General features: G+C 45.9%; 1 protein-coding gene across 4 annotated transcripts; it reads right to left on the bottom strand.

The window, feature by feature from the left end:
- Window positions 1–2,338: 2,338 nt before the first annotated feature.
- CPSF7 (cleavage and polyadenylation specific factor 7) lies at window positions 2,339–24,839 on the bottom strand. Of its 4 annotated transcripts, none has more exons than XM_037137753.2 (10): window positions 24,740–24,839; window positions 24,014–24,120; window positions 17,669–17,887; window positions 16,728–16,831; window positions 16,176–16,348; window positions 12,806–13,220; window positions 12,327–12,445; window positions 9,766–9,934; window positions 8,940–9,132; window positions 2,339–4,390 (listed from the first exon to the last, which is right to left on the bottom strand). In XM_037137753.2, exons 2-9 carry the CDS (start codon window positions 24,065–24,067, stop codon window positions 8,970–8,972), a joined length of 1,416 nt encoding a protein of 471 aa, XP_036993648.1. In that variant the 5' UTR covers window positions 24,068–24,120; window positions 24,740–24,839; the 3' UTR covers window positions 2,339–4,390; window positions 8,940–8,969. The 4 variants fall into 4 exon arrangements, with proteins under 4 accessions (XP_036993648.1, XP_036993651.1, XP_036993649.1 ...); XM_037137756.2 differs by having other exon boundaries at window positions 16,203–16,348; XM_037137754.2 differs by having other exon boundaries at window positions 24,667–24,749.

Raw genomic sequence — 24,839 nt, 5'->3', positions numbered from 1 at the left:
GGGTGAGGCATGAGTAATTGGACAAAACATATTCTCAACTTACTAATACTTTTTGTCACTTATTTTGAAATTTCAAATTAACATGAGAGCAACATACATATGTGTGTGTGTGTATATATGTGTGTGTAATTTTTTTTTAATCTGGAGAAATGTTGCCTTGGATGAGTATATCATTCCCTTCTCCAAGTAATCATTTTTAAAACTTTCTCATCTTGCTTGGTAGTGGCCAATTTTTTATTCTTTATTTTTTTGCCCCAAGCCACCAGGAGCCATAACAGAATCCACTGCTTTAGGAAACCTTTTTTCAAGGGCCCTTCTGTCAGAAGAATCCTAGAATATCTGCACTTATTCAAAGTAAAAAGTAGTTGGCCTTTAAGCATTCCGTGCTGACTTTTAACTCCTCACTTCCCGTGACCAGGCTCACTCCTGTCCTGGGAAGGCCTCCCCCGTCCAATTCACTAATGTGTTTCCCGTTTCCTGTCCCTTCTGTGTCCCTGCCTCCTAACTGTCCCTGGGGTCTGTCCAAAAACCATAGCAGACAGGTCTAATCAACCATGAATCTACCAGAAAATCCCATAGGAACATTCCTGATGTTTCAGCCACAAACCCCACAACTACCCTGATTTTCTGTTGCTTCTCGCACTGCTGCTTCCTGTAGCCCTGCTGGGACGAAACTGCCATTTAGTCGGAGAGGCACCCATTCTCCCTGGGCCTCCCTGGCCATTTAGAGGTTCAGTGGTCAAGGTCACCCTCCCATCAACACAGAGAAATGAATGGAAGGCTCAGGTGGAAGTTTAGAGGGGGCTTATAATGGAAAGGGACTTTAGAAATCAATTTTTAATCTGTAACTTTGCAGGCTTAGAGGTGAAGTAACACAGCCACATATCATACAACTGGTTATTAGCAGCTAGAACTGGACATTTTTTTAAGTATAATTTCTTTCCAGTCTATTTTCTTTAAGATTTATTTTTAGAGAGGGGGTAGGAAGAGAGAAACATCAATGTGTGGTTGCCTCTCACATGCCCCCTACTGGGGACCTGGCCCACAACCTGGGTATGTCCCTAGGCTGGGAATTGAACCAGTGACCCTTTGGTTTGTAGGTCAGCACTCAATCCACTGAGCCACACCAGCCAGGGTTGGAACTAGAAATCTTATGAGTTTCAGTCTGGATTAAGTAAATTTCATTCCTCAACAGGTACCACTTGAGGGTAAGAAGGAATGGTTGAAAATGAGAAAATGATTAAACCAGAAGTCTCCCCCATGTACTTCAAGGCTGTCTGGAAGCTTAGTAGTTTTCCATGGGTGGTTCTGTAAATGTTCATTCTTCCCGATGGCTGTTGGAGCCACCTGTGCGGATGCAGTCAGTCACATTAGAGTAGAACATCAGAAACCAAGGCAGCAGAGGACAAGAATCAGCACAGCTAGTCTCTCAGGGGTACAGGATGGAGAGAGGCTGTCGTCACCCCACACCATGGGAACCGAGAGGAGCAGGCCTGGTCTAATGACCTGGCGGAGGCCTGCCCAGAAATTCACACTCATGGTTGGAAGAGTCAGGTGACTGCATGGTTGTTTCTAGGGGCAGAGGTCTGATCCCATTCCGGAAGCACTTAGCACACACAGGTTCAGGTTCCTGGCTCTATGGCGGCAACTGTAGGAGACTAACGTGCATCCAGTGCCCGGCAGACACACAGATCCCGAGGCAGGAGGAAATCGAGTCAGATGGTAACCAATTCGTGCGTCCAAAGGCATTCAGCCTACAGTTAAGAGTTGGGACTTGAACCTGGAGATATCCCAAAGGTCAGTCCCTTTCTACACACCAAGGTACTTCTGAGGTGATACTTCTCTAAACTAGCAGTCCTCGCACTTTAATCTATATAAAAGTCATTCGGGGCATAAAAAGCAGGTTTTTGGACTTTATGCAGAGATTGGTTCCATGGCTTGTCCACGTTCAGATCAGTAGGTGGAAGCAGCCACTAGCAAGCACACCTCTCACTCCTAGCAGCCTTCCCTTCCTGAACTTGGTGACATCGGGACTCAACTGGGAAAGGCAGGACATTTATTATGAGAATACATCTTAGGAATCTTGGTAAAGGATGACTTGGAATTTCTCTCTACCCAGACTGTTTAAGTGGCTAAGGAAAAAATCTAACCCTCAAGGGGCACTTCCAAAGGCTTGCACTAGGGGCCTCCTGCGAAGCGTACCACAGGTACTCCACACCCCACACGCAACTCCAGCTGAGGACTCAGGGCTTCACTGCCGTCCCGCAGCCTCTATGTCAATCAGCCCGTGCCCGTGCCCCAGACACCTCAACAAATCTATTCAATGCAGAATCCATAAAACAGCTCACACCCCATTTATTATTTAAAAATACTTTTGTTACAAAAGGAAAAAAATACAATGCAGTATAAAAGATTGACAGCGTCATCAAGTTTATTACACAATTTCAACCTATCAGAAAGACAAACAAATCACCGACAACAGGGGGACGGGGCCTTGGCCTTTTTGAGGGCTGGGTGTTTTTTTTTTTTTTCCTTTTGCTATCAGGAAATAAAACTAAAAATTGTGTCGAGTAAAAACAAAACAAAAATGGGGAGAAAAAAATTCTCCGGGTAAACGGCTTTTCTGGTATTCTATGTATTTCTTTTCCTTACACTGTCACCTTACTTGGTTTTCTCTACATTTTAAAAAGACACCCGGAGCTGCTCTCACGGATAAGCACGTCACTTAACACTCAGCCAGCTGGGCAGGGTGCCATGTTCTGAAGTGGAGGTGGGGATGGGACTTGGGACAGGGGGAAAAAGGAGCTACAGACCTGTAGCCTCTGTCCCAAGGGAATGTGCCTCTCCGACCCTGGGGGGACTCCCTCAGTGACTGAAGGCTGTACCAGAAACGTGCAGGGATGAGGAAGGGTTCAGTCCAACGCAAGTCTCTCCCCTGAGCCAGAAGCGTCTCCAACGGCCCTACATCTCGCTGCCACGTCCCTCCCCGTGTCAGATGTCACGTGCCCTGTAGATGCGTGCACAGACGGCACCCACCGCCCCACAGGTGCCGCAGGACCCTGCTGCCGCTTCTCCCCTCGGCAACAAGAACATCACAATTTAGATGTTATAGGAAAAGCAACTCCATATGCCTGCGTGGAAAACAGCCCCCAGAGTGGCGATGCTTAGAACGCTGAGCTCATTCAAGTCAGGCTACACTTCCTCCCTGCTCCTTACCAGAGGAAGAAAGTACCTCCAGGCAGAGCAAGGGGAGCTATGAAGTCAATAGTCAAAAGGTGGAAAGACACCAAATTCGTGACTTTTACCTGTCTACTAGTGCCAGGTTATCCCACAGTAAGTAAAACTAGTACCTGGGGCACGCAAGCCCACGCTTACATCAAACCTGAAAAAAGAAAAGCCTATGCAAATCGGTTGTATCCTGCTCACCTCGCCTCCTTCCCCAGTCCTGGTACTTCACAAGGGTACTTCACTGCTGAGGCCCCTGGCCTGACCCTCCCAATGGCAGTACCTTCCTCTAAAACAAGGAAGCAGCCTTCTTGGGGGAAGGGCTCTTCACGTGAAATGGCAAAGCCCCAGGGAAAGGGACCGTCTAGCAGACCTGGTTACTGCCAGAGGCGCATGAGCAAGAACAAGCGGAGGGTAGAGGGTGGTGCCTGGCTCTGCGGGGCCCCAGCAGAGAGCAGCCTCACGGGCCTTCTCTGCTTAGGAGGGCAAGTCCGCAGGGAGGGCGGGCAGCAGGGAGCTGGAAGGGTGTAGCCCCCTGAGAGGTTTGGGAAATAAACTGTCAAATATGTAAGAAGGAAAAGCAAGAATAAGAGAAGCTTTTCATAAGGAAATTTCTGTCCTCATGGTCCCTCCTCAAAGGACTGGGAAAGTAAAGGAGTTAAACAAAGAAGTGGTATGTTAGCAAGGGGTCTGGACCCTCTTGGCCCCATCAAACCTAGTGCTGAGGGCAGGACCCTGGGCATATTTTGGCACACCCAGTCACTCTCCTAGATCCCAAACGAAGGATTCGTTTTCTTTGAGAAGGAAGTCTTCCCATCAACCTCACCGATGAACTGCTCCTGGAAAATCAGAAACTCGTGTTTCCTTGAACAAAGCACCATTCTCTATGGAAACCAGGGGCCTGGACATGTTTTCTTCCTGTCTGCCCCCCCCCCCCAACCACACAAAGTCTTTAGGCTCTTTTCCCTGGCAAACAGGAGCTGTGGGATTGGGAGGGCTGCCAGGCAGTCTTCAATCCTGTAGGGCAGAGGGCATTCCCTGGGTGTCTGGAGGGGGTTAGGGGTGTGGAGGAAGGGGGAGGGGTGGAGCGGCCTCCGTCCTTTAATCCTGATCAAGGTGAGGAGATGCAAGTCCATTAAAAAAACATTTGCTTCCAAACAGACTCCTGCAATGAGAACATCAGAAGAGAACACGAATTAGAGGTTACTTTCTGATTAACGGGAGCTTAGATGAGTTACACCGGCATTCTCAACAGTTACAACATAGGAGGTAGGTGATGTGGACAGAGGGAGAAAGCAAGCCTGGGAGTGTCTGGGAGTGTCTGGCACCGGGAGGAGTGAGGGACTGGTTGGAGATGCTGTAGAGTAGAGGGGAAAAAGTGGCACCCCACTTGAAGGCTGAGGGGAAACAAGGACAGTAAGATGAGGTCTCAGAGCAGTTTGACTGAAAAAGAGACCTGGGGTGGAAAAATATGGAAACTATAACATTTCAAGAAAAGTTGTTATAAGGGAAGATGGTGAGTTTACTGTTTTAAAAAATCTATTCTGAGCAAATCATAGCTTACCTTAAGGGGAGGAAAAATCTGGAAACATCAGTTTGTACAATGATGAGAAAACACGTGTGTACATAACCAAATCCATTAACCCCCAAACACCCAAGAGGCCATGGCAGGGAGCATGTACTTACACAGGAAACTCCTAACCCTTTCTCCTCTTTTAAAGAAGCCCCAGTTAAAACAGATTCAAACAGCACTCTCGCGAGTACATGTGCACACGCACAGAGTGCAAGATGTCCTAAGTTGTACTAGAACTCAAGAACCTTTTAAAGTCTGTCCCCCATGATCACCGAGGACGAGGGACCGAGAGCACACTAACAGAAGCTGCAGCGATCCAGCCAGGCCAGGACATAAAGCAGAGCATGGGAGTGAAAGAAAACCACCTGTAGTCATCTAAGAAACTTAAAAGAGCAGTTAAGAACTTTTGCTGAACAGTAAGGCACTGTTAAGCCATTTGTCGCATTTCTACCCAACTTACGGTCCCCAGTCCACTCAACCCTTGTTCTGATGTTGCAATATTAATCTGGAGAGGGTGGCTTGGTCAGCCTGACCATATAAAACAGAATTAATAGCTAAACAGGAAAAGGGAGATTAAATTCCGGCCTAGGATTTCTAGTGTCCAAACTGGCAACACAGCTGGTACACAAAGGCTCACCCCTCCTGCATGCACTTCTCTGCGCTGTAGGAGCTGGTCCCGAACAAGGACACCCACAGCTGCGTGTCCCTCCCACTCTGAAACAGCACTGTCTCAGCTGGGCAGCTAGCTCAGAATTGGTCATGGCCTCTGGCCTCTGGTTTCTCCAAACACCCGTGCAGGCAGGTTTCACCTCATTTTCTACATGGAAAACTTGAAGAAGCCCTCAGCGCTTTCTCAATTTCACACCGTGGGGGCTCCTGAACTTTTGCACTAAATCAAAACAGCAGAAGGCTGTTTTCATTGACCAGGAAGGTAGAAATCAGGTAAGAATGACGGTATTTCAAGTTAGTAGAAGGCCCTAAAATCATGAAATAGCCAAGAACTACAAAAAGTCAAAACCACTGCTCACTTAAGAATATCTCAAACTCCAAAAGCATACACACATATAGCCCAAAAGAGATGTACTTTGGGAACTGTCCCTACAAGACCAGACGCAGAATATAAGTAGTGCATCAAGAGAATTAAACTATAGTACTCAATTCTTAAAAGGGTATGGCTTCCTTTTGGTGATAATGTTTGAATACAGATAGAAGCCAAAGAGTCCTCCATGCCCTGGCTGGGTAGCTCAGCTGGTTAAAGCATCACCCCAATGTACCAAGGTTGCAAGTTCAATCCCTGCTCAGGGCACATTTAAGATTCAACCAATGAATGCATAAATAAATAAATAAATAAGCGCAGTGACAAATTGGTGTTTCTCTTTCTCTCCCCCTTCTCTAAAATCAATTAAAAAAAAAAAAAAAGAAGAAGAAGAGTTCTGCAGTGGGCCAATCAGACTTCAAGCCCCTGAGGCGGTGCCTATCCTGAGGAAGGATGGTTGCTGATCTGTTGCTGATGCTCGACAGAACGCATCTGTTGGTCTAGAGAACACCTGTTCATACAATATAAAACACTATCATTTTCTAACCAGAAAGTATGTACTTAACACTGGAAAAGTTCTTGAGATAAACGTACCATCTATGCACCATCTGCCTAACATGAAATCTCCTAAGTCACAACTTGGTAACTAGATGAATCAAGACTCATTAGGATAAGAATATGAGAACTGGACATTTTTAGGGTGTCTGATTCAGTTCTCTTGGACAAAATTATTATTTGGGTGGATTAACCAACAGAAGACAAACTGGGGAATTGAAAAACCTGCCTCAGGGTTCACCTTCCTCATCTTGTCACAGGCCTGTGCCAGCCAACTGACCATTTGCTGCAAGCTACTGAGTTACAGGATTTTTCAGTTATCCAAATTGAATAATCCCCATAATGGGAGAAACAGTCCCATATTACAGGTGATAGCTAAAGTCTCAGCAAAATGACAGCTGAAGTCCCAGGTTCAGATGTGCAGTCCCCAAAGTACTAATGACCAGAGGATCTTGCAACCCTCCTGTCAAAAGGCTATCAGAAGCCAAGCCACCAGGAGTAGGGACACGCGGTTTCATGAAGTGAATGTGGTCACAGTTCTGTGCTCTGCACCCTGCCTAGGGCTCTTGCCCTAGTCAGCTCAAAGGACACGCACCGTGGGCTGCAGGACTGGGTGAGGAGGTGACACTAGCCCACAAGCAGCACCACGACTGTCTAACTCCGGCAAGAGGAGGGGAATGTACAACCGCCACAGAGGTGATGAGAGCGGATCAGAGACCTTCCCATCCGCCCCCAAGTCTTAGAGCCAAAGCTGTTTGTAGGCTCTACCACCCTTTGAGTCTGCTTTTCTGGAGGGTATGTGGGCACCTCCCAAAACTCAACCTGTTGCAAAATCCAGAAAGAAGTATCTAGACCACACGGCCTAACTGGTAATTTTAGGTGGGGTATCCTAGATTTCAATGTCAAGCACTCTAAGACTTTGTGGAATGAACGAGTGGTTGAAGAATAGAGAAGGTGGGCAGGTAAAAACATTACTAACGTTTCATTTTCCCACTAGCCTGTCACCCACAAAAGACAACAAATTCCCAGCTACAACTCTGCCTAAGTTCATGGCAGACAATGTCGGACAACACAGTAGAGGGCAACAGCCAAACATAACAAGACTCTTGTTTGTTTGTGCAGTAGGCTGACACTAAGAAAAACACAACAGACTTTTTCAACGGTTTACAGTCCAGTTACTGCTTGTGAACCTCAGGCACTCACGGGGGGTGGGGGGTGCCTCCTTTCCCTTCTTCATCCAGGCATGCACCCACCCACCCAAAGATACCAGAAAGAGCTCACCATGCTTTCTCCTCACCCTCAATCACCATTACTGAGACCAACCAAACAGTCACAAAGCCAGGGACATTTTCATAGTACACTTAATGTTACACCACAAGGTTGAGGAGACACCCCCCAAGTCACCTGGATCACACAGCAGATCCCAGGAAGCACAAACAGACCCTCCTAGCCAGAGTCTAAGCTACTTTTAGGTATCTCCACAGAAAAAGAGTCAACTCCTTTTACTTGCTTACACACTACTATCTGCTACAGGCTTTCTTTCAGTTGGGACTGCCCAGCAGAGTGAAAACAGAGCTGAAGCCCCTAGATCCAGCCCCACCCCAACTCTCCTGCGTATGCTTTGCTTTGAAAAAATTTGCTGTCAATATGCTTTTTCCCCAAACAAATATACCCTTCCATTGAAATATCCTCCACAGTATACCTTTCCATTAAAGCTATTAAAAATAATTTTTTCCAGACTGGCTTTCTTTTGACTAAAGCATCCTGATTTTCAAAATCTTTTACAAAGGTATTAATTCTTAAAATCGTTAGTGTTGCACCTTGAAAACAAACAAGTAGGCAATGGTCCTATTTTTCCGTATCGGTTGATTTCCCGATTTTTTCACTTGGAAGCCTGGTGTGGTCGGTGCAGACTCACGCCAATAACGAGGCCATCACTGCCTGAGCACTTACTATGTGACAGGCACTACAAGTGCTCAATGCCTGCGGGTTATCTCACCGCACACTCGGCAATGTAACGAAGACAGCCACTACTACGACCGACGTTTCCGAAGTGAGGAACTGTGGGGCAGAACCGCGGCTGGAGGAGTGGGAGTCACACCCTGGTGCTGCCTGCAGGTGCGGTGCTCTCAGCCCTGTGTCTGCTGCCTCACATCCAGGGCAAGGCAGCCAAGCAATGAGCAAAAATAGCTTCCTCTCAGGTCCATCTCAGACTCCTGACAAACAAGTGGCAAGCCTGCCCTTCTGAATTTTCAGTTACTTAAATAAAAAGTCAGCCCATTCCCTTTATTTGCTTTAAAAAGAGGGAGAGCCCTGGCCAGGTAGCTCAACTGGTTAGAGTGTCATCCTCATACGCCACAGTTACGGATTCAACCCTGGGTTAGGACGCATACAAAAAGCAACCAACGAATGCATAAGTAAGCGGAACAGCAAGTCAATGTCTCCCCCGCGTTCCTCTCTAAAATCAGTAAGTAAGAAAAATAAATATGGACAGACAGACCAACAGAAATCTTCACTATCATCAACTTCTCTTTCAGAAAGACCACCCACCAGTCAGGAGCGGGGCTCCTTCCACCTTCCTCAGTGGTGCCGGTCCCGTTCTCTATCCCGGTGTCTCTCGTGCTCTCGGTTCCGTTCTTGGAAATAATCATCATGCCGATCCTCGTTGTGAAGCAGGTCCCGGTGCCGCCTGCTGCTCTCCCGGGACCTGCTAGGTGACCTCTCTCGGGACCGATGTCTTTTCCTATTAGAAAGATCCTTCAGCCTCACTCAGAGGGCCTACCACATTCCTTCCGAAAGTGGTGTGTTTCAGTGTCTTCCGGTGCTGTCTAAGCCAGCCTTCCACTACTCTACCACGGACCCACTGCCCAACGGTTTTAGCTCTTCAAGGTCCTGTCTTTTTTGAGAAAATACTAACAGTTAAACTTGTTGAGATCTTACTAATGTTATCAGGAACAGTGCGAAGAGCTTTACATCCACTGTCTCACCTAATCTTCACAACAGGTCTGTAAAATGGGCACTGCTATTGTCCCTTTTTTAAAAGTGAGAATAATGAGGCTCGGAAAGCTGGATAATTCTGTTCTCACAGCCACGCATGCAGCTGGGAGCAAACTGGGATTCAAATCCAAGTGTGTCTGGCTCTGAAGCCCATGTTCTTAGCTATACCAGTCTATCTTTTTTCCCTAGATAAGCCCACTGCTCCACCCAACAGAGATTCCAGACATTAGGTTAACTTTGTCCCCTTTCAGAGGTCAGGGCTAGGGCGGCTCTTTCAGCCAGGTTCCTGCCAGATGCCCTGGGCTCCTTCCTCCCCCTGCCACTCCCTGGAACAGTGCTGCTCAGAGCTGGTAGGCCACTGAAGCTGTCAGCCACTCACCTGGACGAGCTCCCGCTGGCACCCACACTGTAGGACTTGGCTTCAATGCCATGAAGGCAGTCCTTAAGAGAGGAGATGAGGACACGGCAGCGCTCATCATTGGCAACCCGGGACTGTTTGATCACAGCGATGGCCGTGAGCAGCGTCTCAATAGCGTCACTGTAATCCCCTGACGGGGTGGATAGAAAAGGCCAAGGATAAGCAGAAGCCGTAAACCAACTGGACCAAAAGAAGAGCTCAGGAGGACACAAATCAGGAGTAACTAGCTGCCCCACAGAACCGCACTGAAACAGATGAGGCAGAAGTGGCAGGTATAAAACTGGAGGTACCTACATTCTGAGGGTCTGGAATCACAGGTGTTCCCAGACAGCGTTAGTGGTTGTACAAACCAGGGCATCACTGTCTGAGGTCTGTGCAACAACATCCATCAAAATAAACAATGTACAGACTCTTGACCAAGGAATTCTGAAAATTTTCTACTTCTCTTCACAACTATGTGCAAGTTTAACCATGTTTATTTCAGCGTTGTTTGTGGTATTAAAGAATTAGAAACAACTTGAAGCTCCTTCAACAGGGTCTGGCTACAGACTTACAGAACACTGGCTGTGTAACAGAACACTGGCTGTGTAGAACACTAAGTGGTTGTTGAAGAGCATGAGGGTAATCTGTGTGCAAACAAAGGAATCCACGTGAAGCACTTAGCACAGTGCCACGCGCACAGTAAGGGTTTGATAAATGTTAGGTATTATTACATATGATACAACAGATGTTCCGAATATATTTACCTGAAAAGTTACGAAACAATTTCATTTTTGTAAAAACAATTAAAATTATGTGTGTGTATGTACAGTCATATGCACAAAAAATATCTAGAGGATAAGACACAGAACTATAAAAGGTCCTTGTGTAGATGATTTTATCAACACTGCATACTTTTGTCTACATTGTTTTATATATGCCATAGACATGTGTATATGTACATATACATATTTAAGTTTTTTGTCTATTTAAATTATGCTGCCATCAAGAATCAGTCCCTTCGCTCCCCAAATCTGGGCAACACCTGGCAGGGACAGTGGTCACAGGGCACAGGTTGGGTACTCGCACAAAGCTTTTCCAAGCTCGGTCAGGAGCATAAGCACAGAAGATAATGCAAGGAAAACATGAAACCAGACAAAGGCCCAGTGATAACGAGGACTGGAAGCTGCTTCTCTGTGCAAGGCAGTAAGAATAAACTGGAAACTATAGAGGAGTTCAGGAACACTGGGGTGTCAGCTCTACCAGAGGAAATTTTTGCCTACTTTACAGGCGCCCAATAAATGTTTGTGGTTTGAATGACTGGAACGAGAACAACAAAATCAGAGGGAGATACTGATTTGGTTTCTGACCCTCAGCATGAAGGAGGTAGTGGAGAACAATGATTTTCATTATAGTCCTCTGTATACCTTACTTGTCACAATGAGCACAGATTACTTTTAATTTTAAAAGGTTTACTTGGCCCTGACTGGTGTGGCTCAGTAGACTGGGCTTCATCCTGCAAACCAAAAGGCTGCTGGTTCAATTCCCAATCAGGGCACATGCTTGGGTTGTGGGCCAAGTCCTCAGGTGGGGGCATGTGAGAGGCAACTGGTTGATGTTTCTTGCCCTCTCTTTCTCCCTCTCTAAAAATAAATAAATAAAATGTAAAAAAAAAATCCAAACAACTTATTCAGATCCCAATGATTTTCTGGAGGGAAAAAAACATAAGGGAATATGTACACTTCCTGTGTTTAACCTACTCCGTGGATTCAAATTTTACAGCCAAAGCTGAGAAATTATGAAAAACGGATGGTAATATTTAGGGTTAACTCGGAGATCTGACAGTCTACATGTACATTCACTCGGGAAACCACAGGAAGTAAGTGAATGCAGCTAATGTTGTGAAATGAAACTTGGACCAGAACCCTGAAACTTCCTATATTTTCTCCTCTTAGAAATCAAAAATTCTGTACCTGGGGTTCTCAAGAGTAGTCGTGGCTTCTGGTTCTGCCTACTTAATACTGACAGTAGGGCAAAAGTTACCTATTAAAGAATGTTGTGCCTTAAGATGACACCCAACAGACTTGCTTCTTTCTAGAACAGGCAACATGGAGGCCACCAGCTTTCTCTAGATCCCCAGAGGTAATTAAATTCCGCATCACACCATCATCTAGTTGAGGTATCAGCCCTACAACCCCAGGGTCCACACTTAGCAGTGGATCCACCACAGACATCAGGGCCACTGAGGTCAAGATCTCCATGAGGCAGGAATTTATACCACAATGAGATGGTCTGATTATATTCTAGGCCCTAAGTTGTTTTTCACAGGGCAGGTCTAGACACAGGCTAAAATAACACCACTGAGCATCCCAAAAGCCAAGACATTAGATTACATATTGCTTTTCAACCTGTACCACTCTTGAGAATGTAACAGTGCTCCAACTTTATCCTGTTGAATTTCTTGCCAGTGGTAATGACAAAACATGGAAAAACAGTGGAAAGACTAAGGCAAGGAGAAGGCAGCAACAATAAGGATGAGTTACCTGCACTGGCTCCAGATACCGCTTTGGAAATGGCACTGCTGGAAATTGCTCTGTTTCGCTTCATGATCTCTTCAAATTCTGCTTCACTCACTGAGGAGGGCGGAGGGCCCGAATCTCGGCTGCACAGAAATAGTACCATTCCTGGTTGCACACCCTTATTATCTTTACTGTACCCTACACTCACAGGTTCCCTAACAGCCACTTACAGCCACTTAGGTCACTCATTTTAATCATGTCTCTTAAAATGGGATACGAAGGATGTTGTTGCAATCAAGTGGTTAAGGTGCAAACAAAACATCAAATAAAAACGTTATCTAATAGATAAGTATTTCCTAAGACTCAACACTATGACAACAGGATTTCCATAAGGGAAAATACCAGGATTCAGTGCTCAACTCCTTCCTCAGGGAGAACAAAACGCTTCACTGTCTATGCTACTATACCTGGCTCAGATCTGAAAGGAACAAGATCGTTCTTACCTGCCATGATGGTTATAGGGTGCCGAGGCCTTCATGTATGTATCTGGTGGAGGCCCCACTGTAGCATTTGGTGGGGGGAAGAAGGCTGGATTGAGGTGAAGGGCAGGTGGGATGGCCCCAGGGGGAGGTACGGCCAGATGAGGAGGTAATCGAGGAGGAGGGGGCATGAGATGCTGGTAGTGGATGCCAGGAGGAGGAGGAGGAACCCCAAAGCTTGAGGAGAGAGGTGGTGGGGGTGGGATTGGAGGTGGGGGCAGACCCATCAGGGGAAGGGCTGAAGGAGGACGATTGAAGTAGGGCAGCACACTAGGGGGCTTATCCACACGGGCAGATGAGGGTACAAGGTTCTCAGAGGGTGTGGCCCGTCCATCAGCAGAATCACTAGATTCTCGAGAGTGAGCCCGTGGAGGTATTCCTATGAAGCAAAAAGAACTACTGTTACTACCCGGGCATTAGATGCACCACAGGACCAGTTCATCATTCAGCAAGTCGTCTGACACCCACCCCACTGAGCAAGGGAACAGTCAGCTGAAAAAGAAATCCATTGCCTTTGCTTTGGCCTCAGAGAAAAAGGTCAGAGGCAAATTAGTTAAGACATAAACCCACTTATGTCTTACCACCTTAAATTCTGTATGTCAAAGTATGTTCTTTATCCAGAACTCTCAGTGCTTTACATGTTATTTATCCTTAGATTTATAGTTTTATAGTTTTAGGTGCAAAAAGACCCCAGTAACTCATGAGAAAATGACAGTGTTCAAGTACATTCATTATTACTGTTCAGCTGGACTCAATCTTATTTGGAACCTCATGTCTCCTGGTGACAGTTCAGGGCCTCCGTCCTTAGCCTGGTTCTAGTCCACCTTTATCCTGTGGGACTCTCGGAATGTTCTCCTTATACGGCACTCTGACTAGGGGATTTGGGGAAAGGGATGGATGTCACGTCCTCCATCCATATACCAGAACTGGTAGCTGGGATGAAAAAAGGCGCACAATCGGGAGGTAAAGAGAAAATGGGAGACAAGCCAAGAAAAGATCTGCCTACTGAATGAACAGATGGCACACAGCTGATGCAGGAACTCCCAGCAAAAGCTTGGTACAAACACGCCTCAAACCTGGGGACTCCCGCCACATTTCAATGGCCCAAATGTGCCACCCCACGAAGCAGCCCTACCAGGAGCACCATCATAGCCTGCTGGTACGGTGTCGTGCACAACACGGGCCGGGACATAAGTTTGTATACAGCTGGAAACATGCCCTGACATCGTCGCGTCACCTGGTTAAGTCTGTTCCCTCTCCAATTTAACAGTCTACTTTATTCCTGGTTAATGTGGAATCCAACAGAAGAACATGATCACATGGCCTTGGGAGTCTCGGAGGTAGAAAGATGCTGTTTGCAGACAAGTGTGGAGAGAGAAGGGTGCTCCTTACTAAAACGTGTTAGCGAACCCCAACTCCTGATTAAAGCACAGGTGGGGTGAGTCACCCTGGCAGCCACTGTGGTTTCCACACTGTAGTATATCACCAGTGCCTACCATGGCACTCTCCATTTTAAATTTATTGACTTGAGAGAGAGAGAAAGGGAGGGAGGAATGGAGGTAGGGAGGACACTGATTTGCTATCCCACTTATTTAGGTACTCGTTTGTTGCTTCTTGTATGTGCCCTGATTGGAGATTGAACCCACAACCGATGACATTCTAACTAACTGAGCTGCAAGGGCAGCTTTCTTTCTTTCTTTTCATGTCTCAAACCCATGACAACTTGCTAATTCCCCAAGTTCTCTCAAATGGAAGGAAGAAGAGGTATCAGCACATGGGATCTCTGAAAGTTAGCCACTTTCCCAGTGACTGTTCTTTCTTCTGCAAGGTTCCATTTTGTATCAATGGCTACAAACCCCAAGATTAACAACTATTTTTAAGCAAAGCCCACCCACTATACTTAGGAAATTAATAGAGGCCCAGTACATCAACACGATGTAGCAGAAGACACCAGTCATTCACCACTATTTCAGCAAAGAAAGGTAACACCGAGGAATAAACAGCCAAGTGGAGGTAGGAATGTTACCCCCAATACAGCCGTAAAATCATGTATTTTAGGAAAGTCTGAAGAGGACTGAATTATAGGAAGACTAAAGCAGAAGGGACAAGTTGTGAAGGAAGAAATGTTGTGTACCGTCTAACCCAGAGCAATAGGAGCTGACGCCATACCCATCTGGGTTCTCAATCTAGTTAAAAGAACAGCTGTTTCTGTACAAGAGAGAAGTGGCCATATTTCTACCTTCAATCAATCACAAGGTCCCAGTGGACCACCCCATCAATACAAGGCACTATTTTGAGAGGACTTTTGCCACCTCCCTCCAACACCCCCCGCTGTAGTAAAAGCAAAGCAAGGGAAGTTGACTGTTTCAGGAAGGACCTTGCAAGGCGGCTACACCTTGTGAGGCCAGGACAATCCAGGGTCTGGTCCTCAGGTTTTACAGGTTCAGAAACTCAATTTTAACAGGTCCCCTAGGAGTGATCAAACCCTAGGAGACTGATTCACACTAACCAAACTCACAAGAGACTGATTCATAAACCAGAATGACAATTTATTAATTTACAACGAGAAATACAACTGCCAAGCAGACTGGAATATTTGTGTCAGCTGGTCAGCGCATTCTCTTCCCAGCAGGAAAGCCTAGTCAGGAAACCAAGTCAGTATCAGAAGGTAGTTTGGTGAGTACAGGGTCCTAACAAGGGGAATAGGTGCACTTGAGGAATACTGGCAGTGAGCTAAGGCAGTATGATGCAACTTTCCTTACTAATGGGAAATACCTGCCAAGCAGACTAATACCTGGTGATGAAAGGGCAATGCTGGAGAAACCCAGGTAAATTCCCATTCTCCAGCACTTCTATGGTCAAATCCTTATAGAGAACCCTTCCAATCTAGGTTTATGACAATATTACAGCCAACTTAATATGCCTTACTTACATTTTAGGGTGGCTCTTTCTTAATAATTTATGGAGAGGTATACCTTACAATTAAGCCCATTCACTATACATTGACATTTTTAGACAGAACACAATTTACAGTTGACAGGAACTTTAAACATCATGTATCTAGTTCAGATGGGCAAATGAACCCATGTGGTAAAGTGACCTGGCCAGGGTCACATGACTCAGCAGCAGAACCGAACCGTAACCCGAACCTACCTGACTCCCAGCAGTGTTCCTTCTGGTACTCAAGCCTCCTTTCTGGGCCAACCTATTGACCATGCCACCACCCACAACCACCACCACCCTGCCCCCAATCCGTCCACACCGTAGGCTGAGCCTACTCCACAGAAAACAAATCCACAGCCTTCCCCCATTTGTACAGATGGTCTCCACGTACCCCCTCTTGGGACTCGGACGCACTCACGTTTCCGAGCCTGTGCCTCAAACTGCGACAGGTTCTGCTTGGTGGCTGGCCTCACGTCTACTTTCTCTCCATTGAGAACTTTTCCCGGTAGGAGCTCCAACAATTTGTGGACAGAGTTTTCAGAGGCTACCACCACCTCGGCATACCTGGAAGGAGAAAGATGAAAAAGGAGTGAGGTCTACTAGACACGGAGAGGAATGGAGAGACTCTTCCACTTCTACTGAACACTGCTATTGCCGAGCGCGCGCGCGCACACACACACACACACACACACACACACACAAAGAGGTGTCAGTCTATTACCTTCCCACTTACTTGAAATCAGAAATCAGCTTTCGTTGTCCCTCAACAAATGGATGCTCTACTACACTGCAGCTAGGTTCCCATTCTAAGGCCGTTTGCCAAAACCAAGGCAGTGAACTGGGCCAGGGGTGGCAGGGACTAAAATCCAGGGCCAGAATAAAGCACAGACCTGTCATCCCATTGGTTATCAACTAAAAGGGGCTTTTTCAATCCAGACCTCACCCTTTGGATTGGCCGTTTGCTCGATTCTCTGCAAACTTCAGCTCCACCACGTCATAGACTCCTATAGAGCGAATAACCTGGATCAGCTGCTGGTCTGTGGTCCACTGGGGCCGGCAAAATGGAAGAGGAAGACACGTCAGGAGCTACACGGCTCCCCTGACCCAGAACGTCCCAAACCATCCCCCACACACAGGACTCTAACCACAGCCATGCCCTCCCACAGGAAACCCAAAAGCCCGTCAGTATTTCAATTAGTGCAGGCTTTTCTTATTGTCCTCTCCCATAAAGAATTCCAGAACCACCCACCCCCTGTCGCAATCCCCATCTTTAGAGACTAGGAAAATTAAAACCTATTTTAACTTTGACTGCCATTTGGGCTGGCTGGTCATCAGTTCAAACACTGATTACTAGCAGCTTTTAATTATAGATCTGATATGCTAGAGTTGACCACTGTCAGCAACTTTCCCTCATATATACATTTCCTAATTTGGAAGAACACCCCTCCCCCACCAGCCCAAAAACATGTCACACAGTAACTTCCAGGAGAACAAACACCACCTACCCCAAGTGTACTAGCTATCAAGGTCTTTGATCCCTGTCACCCATCATTATCACAGGACCATCTAATGACCACAAGAGTTCAAGGTATTCACTCTGAAATCTCATCCCACAGATGACCCTGCTAGACATAAAGCCCCAGGGTCAGGGGTGGTAACAAGATGGCAGAAAAAGCAACTACCCACTTAATCATTGCTCTCTTCGGCATCAGAACGTCCTCAGGATAGTTCTCTTTCAGAGATCAATCCAACCTGATCCCAGGAAAAAGAAATCCAACCCCATCAGAGCACAAAACAGTGCAACATTGATTTCTGAGAATGCCATCACCCCCCAGTGCTCTCCCTCCAGCCCACCCGCACGCCTTTTTGGTTGCCCAAGCTCACCCAGGAGAAGCTGCCCACGTAAACAGCAGCCCGCCTGTTGCGCAGGCCGCTGTAGGTATACAGAATCGCAGGGGTCTTGTTATTGGGCTTGGGCGACGGCTCCTGGCGAACAGGAGGAGGTGGCTCGGTGCTGCTGCTTCTGTCGTCTGAGGGCTGTGAGGTGGCTGTCAACACGTCATCATACAGGTCAATCTGATCTGTATTGTTGAACTCTGGGTCCTGAGAGATGAGGGGTCAGCAAAGGTGGATTTGCAAACCTTTCATTCGGTTCATTCTGTTTCACTCTACTGTACCCAGAACTCACAGTCAGATACTCTATGAAACGTACAGAGTCAGATACTCTATGAAACGTACAGAACTCCCTTGGCCTACTCTGGGGCACTAGGGGAAGAAAAACTTCCTCACTGAGAACTATTTCACTCAATTATGCTCATGCAGGTTTTTCTCCCAAGGCCCTGCTAGGTGCCTACAATGTTTCTAGCTCCAGTCACCTGTAAGAATTAAAAGGTACATGATTAAATAAGAATGCAAACTAAGAATGCACAAAGATGCGTTTCTGGCTGTTATCCACAAGGTTAGCTTCTAAAGACCACATCTAAGATACACTAACCAAATTTCCGTACCTTATGCATTTTCGAAATCAAGAGTTACAAAACTTACTCTTGTATTTAATAAGAAATAGAGTATAATTATTTAGAAATAGAATGCAGTGGAAAGGCATGCTAAAATGGGAACCAAAAGGCAAAAAAGAATGGAACTTACTGGTTTAAATTATGGGATTTACACAAATGGTTCAGGGAAGCTCTAAAACTCATAGCACACAACCCCATCTTTCTAATACTCAACAAAGAAACATCAAAACAAAATGAAAGGAAAGGTGTTCTAAGTTCTATGTCCCGAGTGACGTGCATATCCAATACATTACCATGACACCTATGTCAGAGACATCTCTGAGCGATACCAGAGATGTCCAATGAAAAGTTCTCTAAAATAGCCCTGGCTGGTGTGGTTAAGTAGATTGAGTGCCGGACTGAGAACCAAAAGGGTTGCCGGTTCGACTCCCAGTCAGGGCACTTTAGGTTGTGGGCCAGGTCCCTAGTAGGGGGTGCATGAAAGGCAACCACGCATTGATCTTCTTACTTTCTCCCTGCCTTCCCCTCTCTCTAAAAATACATAAAATCTTAAAAAAAAAAAGTTCTCTAAAATTTAAAGGTCATAACACAAGAGATGTACCCATATCATAAGCTATGTCAGAGCGAGCATTTACAATACAAATGTCTATTCTGGAAGGTACGCAAACAAACTTCAGGCCTGTGTGCTGTATCACCCTGTGGACTGAGTGTATGCCCCTGCCATACATATGTTGAAATCATGCTGCCCATTGTGATGGGGGGGGTGGGCTTTGGCAGGTAATTAGTTAGATGAGGTTGAGGGCAAAGTCCTCATAAATACGCTTAGTGCCCTTGTAAGAGTCAAGTACGAAACTGTTCGCTTTGCTCTGCTCTCCATCACGTGAGAATATAAGAGACTGGTGGTCTAGCCCTGGCCAGGTGGCTCAGTTGGAGCACTGTCCCTGTACAACAAAAGGTTGCAGATTTTTTTTTTTCCCAAAAGGTTGCAGATTTGATCCCCCAGTTGGGGCACATACAGAAGGCAGTTGACTGATGTTTCTCTCTTCCTCTCTTTCTAAAATCAAAAACATGTTCTCAGGTGAGGATTAAAAAAAAGAAAGAAATGAACGGTCTACAACTCAGAAGAGGGCCCTAACCAAAACCCAAACCTGATTTTGGCTTTTCTGCCTCAAGAACTATATGAGAAATAAATTTCTGTTGTTCACAAGCCACCCTGTTTTTAGTATTTTGTTGTAAAAGCCCAAGCTGACCAACACTATATACCAAAAATCCAAACTCAAGAACGACTATCCAAGGATCTTAATGTTTCAGATTTTGCAATGGCATTATCTCAGACCTTTTTATTTTTTTAAGCATCAGACAAGCATTTTTCCCGGTACTGTAACACTCAAACAGTGCTAAAGATGCTGCTGCCAAAGTGACAGAGATGGAAGCTCAAAGCATTTTAGGGAACCCATAGCTCATTCACACTGCTGCTGTCTTTCAAAAAAGGGAATCAAGGAAAACTTACATTAGGTAACTTGTCTAGTTCCCTGAAGAGTCATTTTCTCATCTAAGGAACGTAGAGCAGAAAAGTTCCAATGACTTTCTCCCTTCCATACCATCATTAAAATTAAGACTAGAGAGGAGAGGACCACTACAAAATTCATTATTAAGATGCCTCATTAGCACAGTAGGTAGCGCGTCAGTCTCATAATCAAAATTCATTATTAGACCTATAAAGCATCACAAACTTTTGAAAACAATCTTTTAGTTCCTCAGCTAATCTGAAGTACAGTGAAAGAACATGCACACTAAGATACTATTACTGATTATTTTGCTAATAAAGGGAAAAAGATTTTACCTCCTGAGGCATGTTAATAATTTCGAAGACCACAAATACTCTAAGAAACCCCACAGGGGAGGAGTTTAAACCTTGTAAAAAAATGTCAGAAAAAGAATGGCAAGAGAAACTTTTAGGGGCAACTTAAAAATGAGATGTTTATTTATTCATGTACCAGCTATGATGATATACCTTTGTGTTTCAAGGCAGAGAAAGCACTTGACCCTTTGCAATGATCTAACCTTGGAGAGCACTACTTCACACTAGGTTGCTCTTTTTAAACCAAAGACTTTGAACTGGAACTTAAAGGGAATAAGGAAACAAACCATCTTGGATGGTCAACGAAATCAAACTGGGATTCCTTCCATGTAGTACCTGGGATTCGGAGATGTGTGCCTGAAAGCTGTTATACAAAAATTACCACTGATAATTTGCTGGAAAACTAACAAGCAGCTCTGGATAGCCCTGAAGGCAATGTATCACCAGGAAGTCCCCCATACTACAGCCCTAGACAAACCATCTACTCTTTCAGGGTGCTTCGAGAATGACACACTCAACCCAGAAGACCCTGTTGTACGAATGACCTTACCACTTTAAGAAATGCAAAGGGATTCAACAAGCGCAAAATTGTCACAAGATTCAAATGGTCCCTCTGGGCCACAGACCGTCAGTTCAAAGAAGTTGATGGGGACTGTTTTGACGCATGGGGCAAGGCCTATTGGACTGTGTTGAGGTAAAATTTTATGGAAGAAATAAGGTATCCGTTAGTGACACCGATTCACTTTACTTCTTCAGTTGGTTAAGGCAAAACAGATAGCCTAAAGTTTTTCTGATTGCCAAAATAAGCCAATGATTTATGCAGTGATGGATTAGGTTAAGGCAAAACCTAATTTACAATAAAATTTTCACTTAAAATAAATAAAACAAGAAATTTAAGAACAAAATAAAGAGAAAAAACTTTTGCTTAAAAGGGAAGTATGCATTTAATGCTGAATGACTGTCTCACGAAGAACCCTGTGTTTAACGACAGAGAAAGAACTGTACTTGTGTCCCAACGCTCCATGGTTAACAAGGGAACCTGCATAGTCTTAAACGCAAATAACAATTCCTTACCTGCATGCTCACCTCCAGTCCCCTTTCCCTGATATCTGACGGCAGTAATAAAGCCTCAGATTTATTTTTCTGGAAGCAACCCACTTAACACCATTGTTTCTTTAAAGTGTAATCAAAGCTAACAAGTTTAGGTTTTATAATTACCATTCCACAGTTCTCACCTCCCAGCCTCCTTCGCGGTCACCAGGAACGCCTCTTTGAGCACATGGGTGCTCTCCCCCCTTTTCCTCACTAGTCTCAACACGGTGCCTAGCAAACAGTAGTAGCTCAACAAATACCCGTTGATGGAAGTAGGGAAGAGACTGGGCATACTTTGCAAAGGACTGCCTGCGTTGCACGGGACAGAGACAAAACACTCGGGAGAGGCGGCTCTCGGTGGCTGTTCCTGAGTTCTTCTCCCTACCCAAGAGAACAGCTGCGAGTCTCAAGACTAGCTATGTTAACAGGAATAAAGCAACTCTGTAAAAGAGGCTTTTGCAGCACATTTAAGAGATCCGGGAGTCAGCACCACAGGGCTCCATCTAGGGAGTGTGTTCCTTTTCCCTGGGGAGCAAAGCATACACTAACAAAATTTCTGTGCATGGATCGGTTTGGGGCCCATTCTTAAAACATTCTACAGCACTACCTGAACTGTCTTCAGTCTAAGCCTGTTTCTGACAACCCTAGCCAGACAGAGCCTTTACCATTTTTTTAGCAGCCTCTAAATTACACTAAAACCAGCTTTGGCAAAAATTAACTCTCTGATGGGGAGCAGCACTCCTCCCCCAACCTTCCACGAGGCACTCAAAACCCACACTTTCTTCAACTTGCTAAGCACCCAGTATTGCCTGGACGTCTACTAGATCCCACATGCCATCTTTAGCCTATCTCAGATCCATAAAAAATCCTTTTTAACAAGAGACCAGAGGACACAAATTGTTGAGGCCAATGACTTCTACTCTGACAAAGCAGTGGTCTCTGGACAAGGCCTGTATCTTATTTATGACTTATAACTTTTACTGCTTAAGAAATAATGAAATCTCTTTCTTAGAGCAAATAAGGCTAGACCTGTGGTCAAGGACCCCATTCTGCCCATTTCCCACAGCAGCGCTGCCATCCACCCACACAAGGGCACCCACTCCACTGCTGGAGTCTTCTTGCCTTGCACTCTTGTACTTAAGAAACAAACGAAGCATAACTTGTAAAAGACTAGTTAAAGTCTGATTCAAAGTAACATGGAAAACTCAGGAAAGCAATGGTTTGTAACTATTTTAATATGCTAAACCTTTCTTTTTACCTATAAGTAATTATTTGACTTGTTCAAAAATTTAAAAAATTTTTCATGCATTTAAGTCAATCAACGGCCACATGTAGATGCATCCAGTTTGCCCAAGACACCAGAAACTATTAGAAAGCACAACTAGTGAAGCTGTACAATGGGTACAAGATCATTACACTTCTAATTTCACATTTTTAAATCTCCACGTTAAAAAGGCATAATACATTTTTAAAAGTTTTCTTAATGTAAACTTATGCCAAGTGAAAAAACAGGACATATTTCAACCTCTTCTGTTGCCTCACATAAAAGTCAGAGTCCAAGCAGTGTACTTTCCTTCTCTAATTTGTTCTTAAAAACAAAACAAAACAAACCAAAAAACCCCAAGATTTTATTTATTTATTTTTAGAGGGAGGGGAAGGAAGGGAGAAAGAAAGGGAGGGAAAAATCAACGTCCAAGAGATACATCAACTGGTTGCCCCTCGCCTGCCTTCAACCAGGGCCCTGACCCACAACCCAGGCATGTGCCCTGACTGGGAATTCAACCTGCAACCTTTCGGTTCGCAGACGGGTGCTGAGTCCACTGAGCCACATCAGCTTAGTCTCTAGTTTGTTCTTTTTACCCTTTCTCCAACTCCTAATGTGTACCCATTAAAAGATGCCAATGTGAAGAACCAGCTTATTGGAGTAGAATGTTGCTGAAAACAACCCAGGCAAGGTATTAATAAGCTGTAAATAGAGACTTTAGAATGTTCTTGAGATATAACCTCAAGAGCTCAAATCAACTGTATATGAGATTATTGTTTCAAGGGAAATCACTGTATAATGTTCCTTGATGTAACATAAAGGCACCACAAATCCAACTTAGGGTACATAAGTGGGTCTATATTTGCTTTTTAACCAGTTTATCCAAAACCTTTACCTCTCCCTTCAACTCCCAAATAATTATTTTCATCAATAAAATTTATTACACAAAAATGTCTGTGGACTTAAGACTTAAGCCAAGCTACTTATAGGTATAAAACAATCAGAATGGAACTGAAATCAAATGTCAAGAGTATCTTTACATTGTGCCTTTACACTATCTTATGAGACAAGGGACTAACATTTTTCCAACAGCAGTTTTAACGAATCACAAAGGAACAGGTATCAACACTACCCTCACAAATATTACAGCAAACGCATTTGATTTTTCAGTGTGGCTGGTCTTTGAGAAGACAGACATCCATCTCTGGTTTCTTGGGGCGGCACATTCCACAGGTTGACTCACCATCCCATTAAACCTGATTTTTTATTTGCTCTTAAATCAAAGCCTTCGAAATTAAGCCTGGAGGCTTAAATTAACATAAATCAGAATGGTCAGAAGTCTTGACAGTCTGAACTAGAGAGAGAATTTAAAACCCGATAGAGGCATTTTCAGGCCTACTAAATCCTCGAGGCCTGGCATAACTTGGAACCACCGCAAGTATCAAGTATTCCTCCACTGATGCAGGAAAATCCCAATGCTCTCGAAGCCCCCTCACCTGATTGAATTCCTCGTCAGCGTATATATCAATCAAGTCCACTCCTTCTGACATGGTTCCGGAAGGCAGATCGCGAGCCCGGAAAACACACAGTAAGATAGATGCCACTGCATATCCAGAGAAAGGCAACAGTTAGATGGCATGTGGGTCGCAGGTTGGAAGGAGGGCAATGATTGCCAGCCTCCCGTCTCCAGAGACGCAGCCTCTCAGTCGGCCCCAGCTCGGCCCCACCCGCTCCGCCCCGCCCCCGGCCTCGCGCCGCCCCTCGCTCTCCCAGGCCGCGGAGGCTCGCGGGGCTCGCTACCCATCACCCTCGGGCCCGACCTGCGCGGCGCCGCAGCTGGCCGTAGCGCGACGGCAAAGTCCAGGCCTCTGCTGAAGGGGCCCTCGGACGGCGCTGCGAAGAACGCCCAAGGCAAAACCCGCAAAGCCAGCCTGGCGCACCTGCCTAGGCCACAAGGCGCCCCGGCTACAGTCCCCTCGGGTCCCGGAGTTCGAGCCGCCCCCGCTCCCCACCCAGGGCCCGTCCTCGCCCCCAACTAGGCCCGCCCCGCTCCCTCCCTACAGACCCGGCCCAGCGCCCTCGGCCCCCTCCCACAAAGGCCCGCGCCTCCCTCTGTCCGCCGACTTCGGCTGCCCCAAACTCAACCGACCCCCTCCCCGCCTCAGCGCCGGCCCCGAGCCCTCTTCCGGCCCAGCCGGCCCCCGGCCGCGCGCCCCCGTTACCGGGAATATGGCGGCGGAGGCGGCGAGTCCGGACTAGGCCCGAAGCGCGCGAACCGCTCTCAGCCCCCAGATCCCGCCTCCCCGCCCCCCTCCGCCACGG

The sequence above is a fragment of the Artibeus jamaicensis genome, unplaced genomic scaffold (genome assembly GCF_021234435.1).
Source record: "Artibeus jamaicensis isolate MK-2021 breed Jamaican fruit bat unplaced genomic scaffold, CSHL_Jam_final scaffold_614, whole genome shotgun sequence".
In the NCBI taxonomy this organism is placed as follows: domain Eukaryota; kingdom Metazoa; phylum Chordata; class Mammalia; order Chiroptera; family Phyllostomidae; genus Artibeus; species Artibeus jamaicensis.
This window is presented reverse-complemented; position numbering and strand designations above follow the sequence as displayed.

Excerpts from the sequence above, each read along its gene's own strand:
- CPSF7 (XM_037137753.2), bottom strand. The coding sequence starts at position 24,067 with ATGTCAGAAGGAGTGGACTTGATTGATATATACGCTGACGAGGAATTC. Across the intron at positions 16,832-17,668 it reads ACGTGGGCAGCTTCTCCTGG|TGGACCACAGACCAGCAGCT; the intron begins GTGAGCTTGGGC and ends TGCCGGCCCCAG. Across the intron at positions 12,446-12,805 it reads CCCTATAACCATCATGGCAG|CCGAGATTCGGGCCCTCCGC; the intron begins GTAAGAACGATC and ends ATTTCTGTGCAG.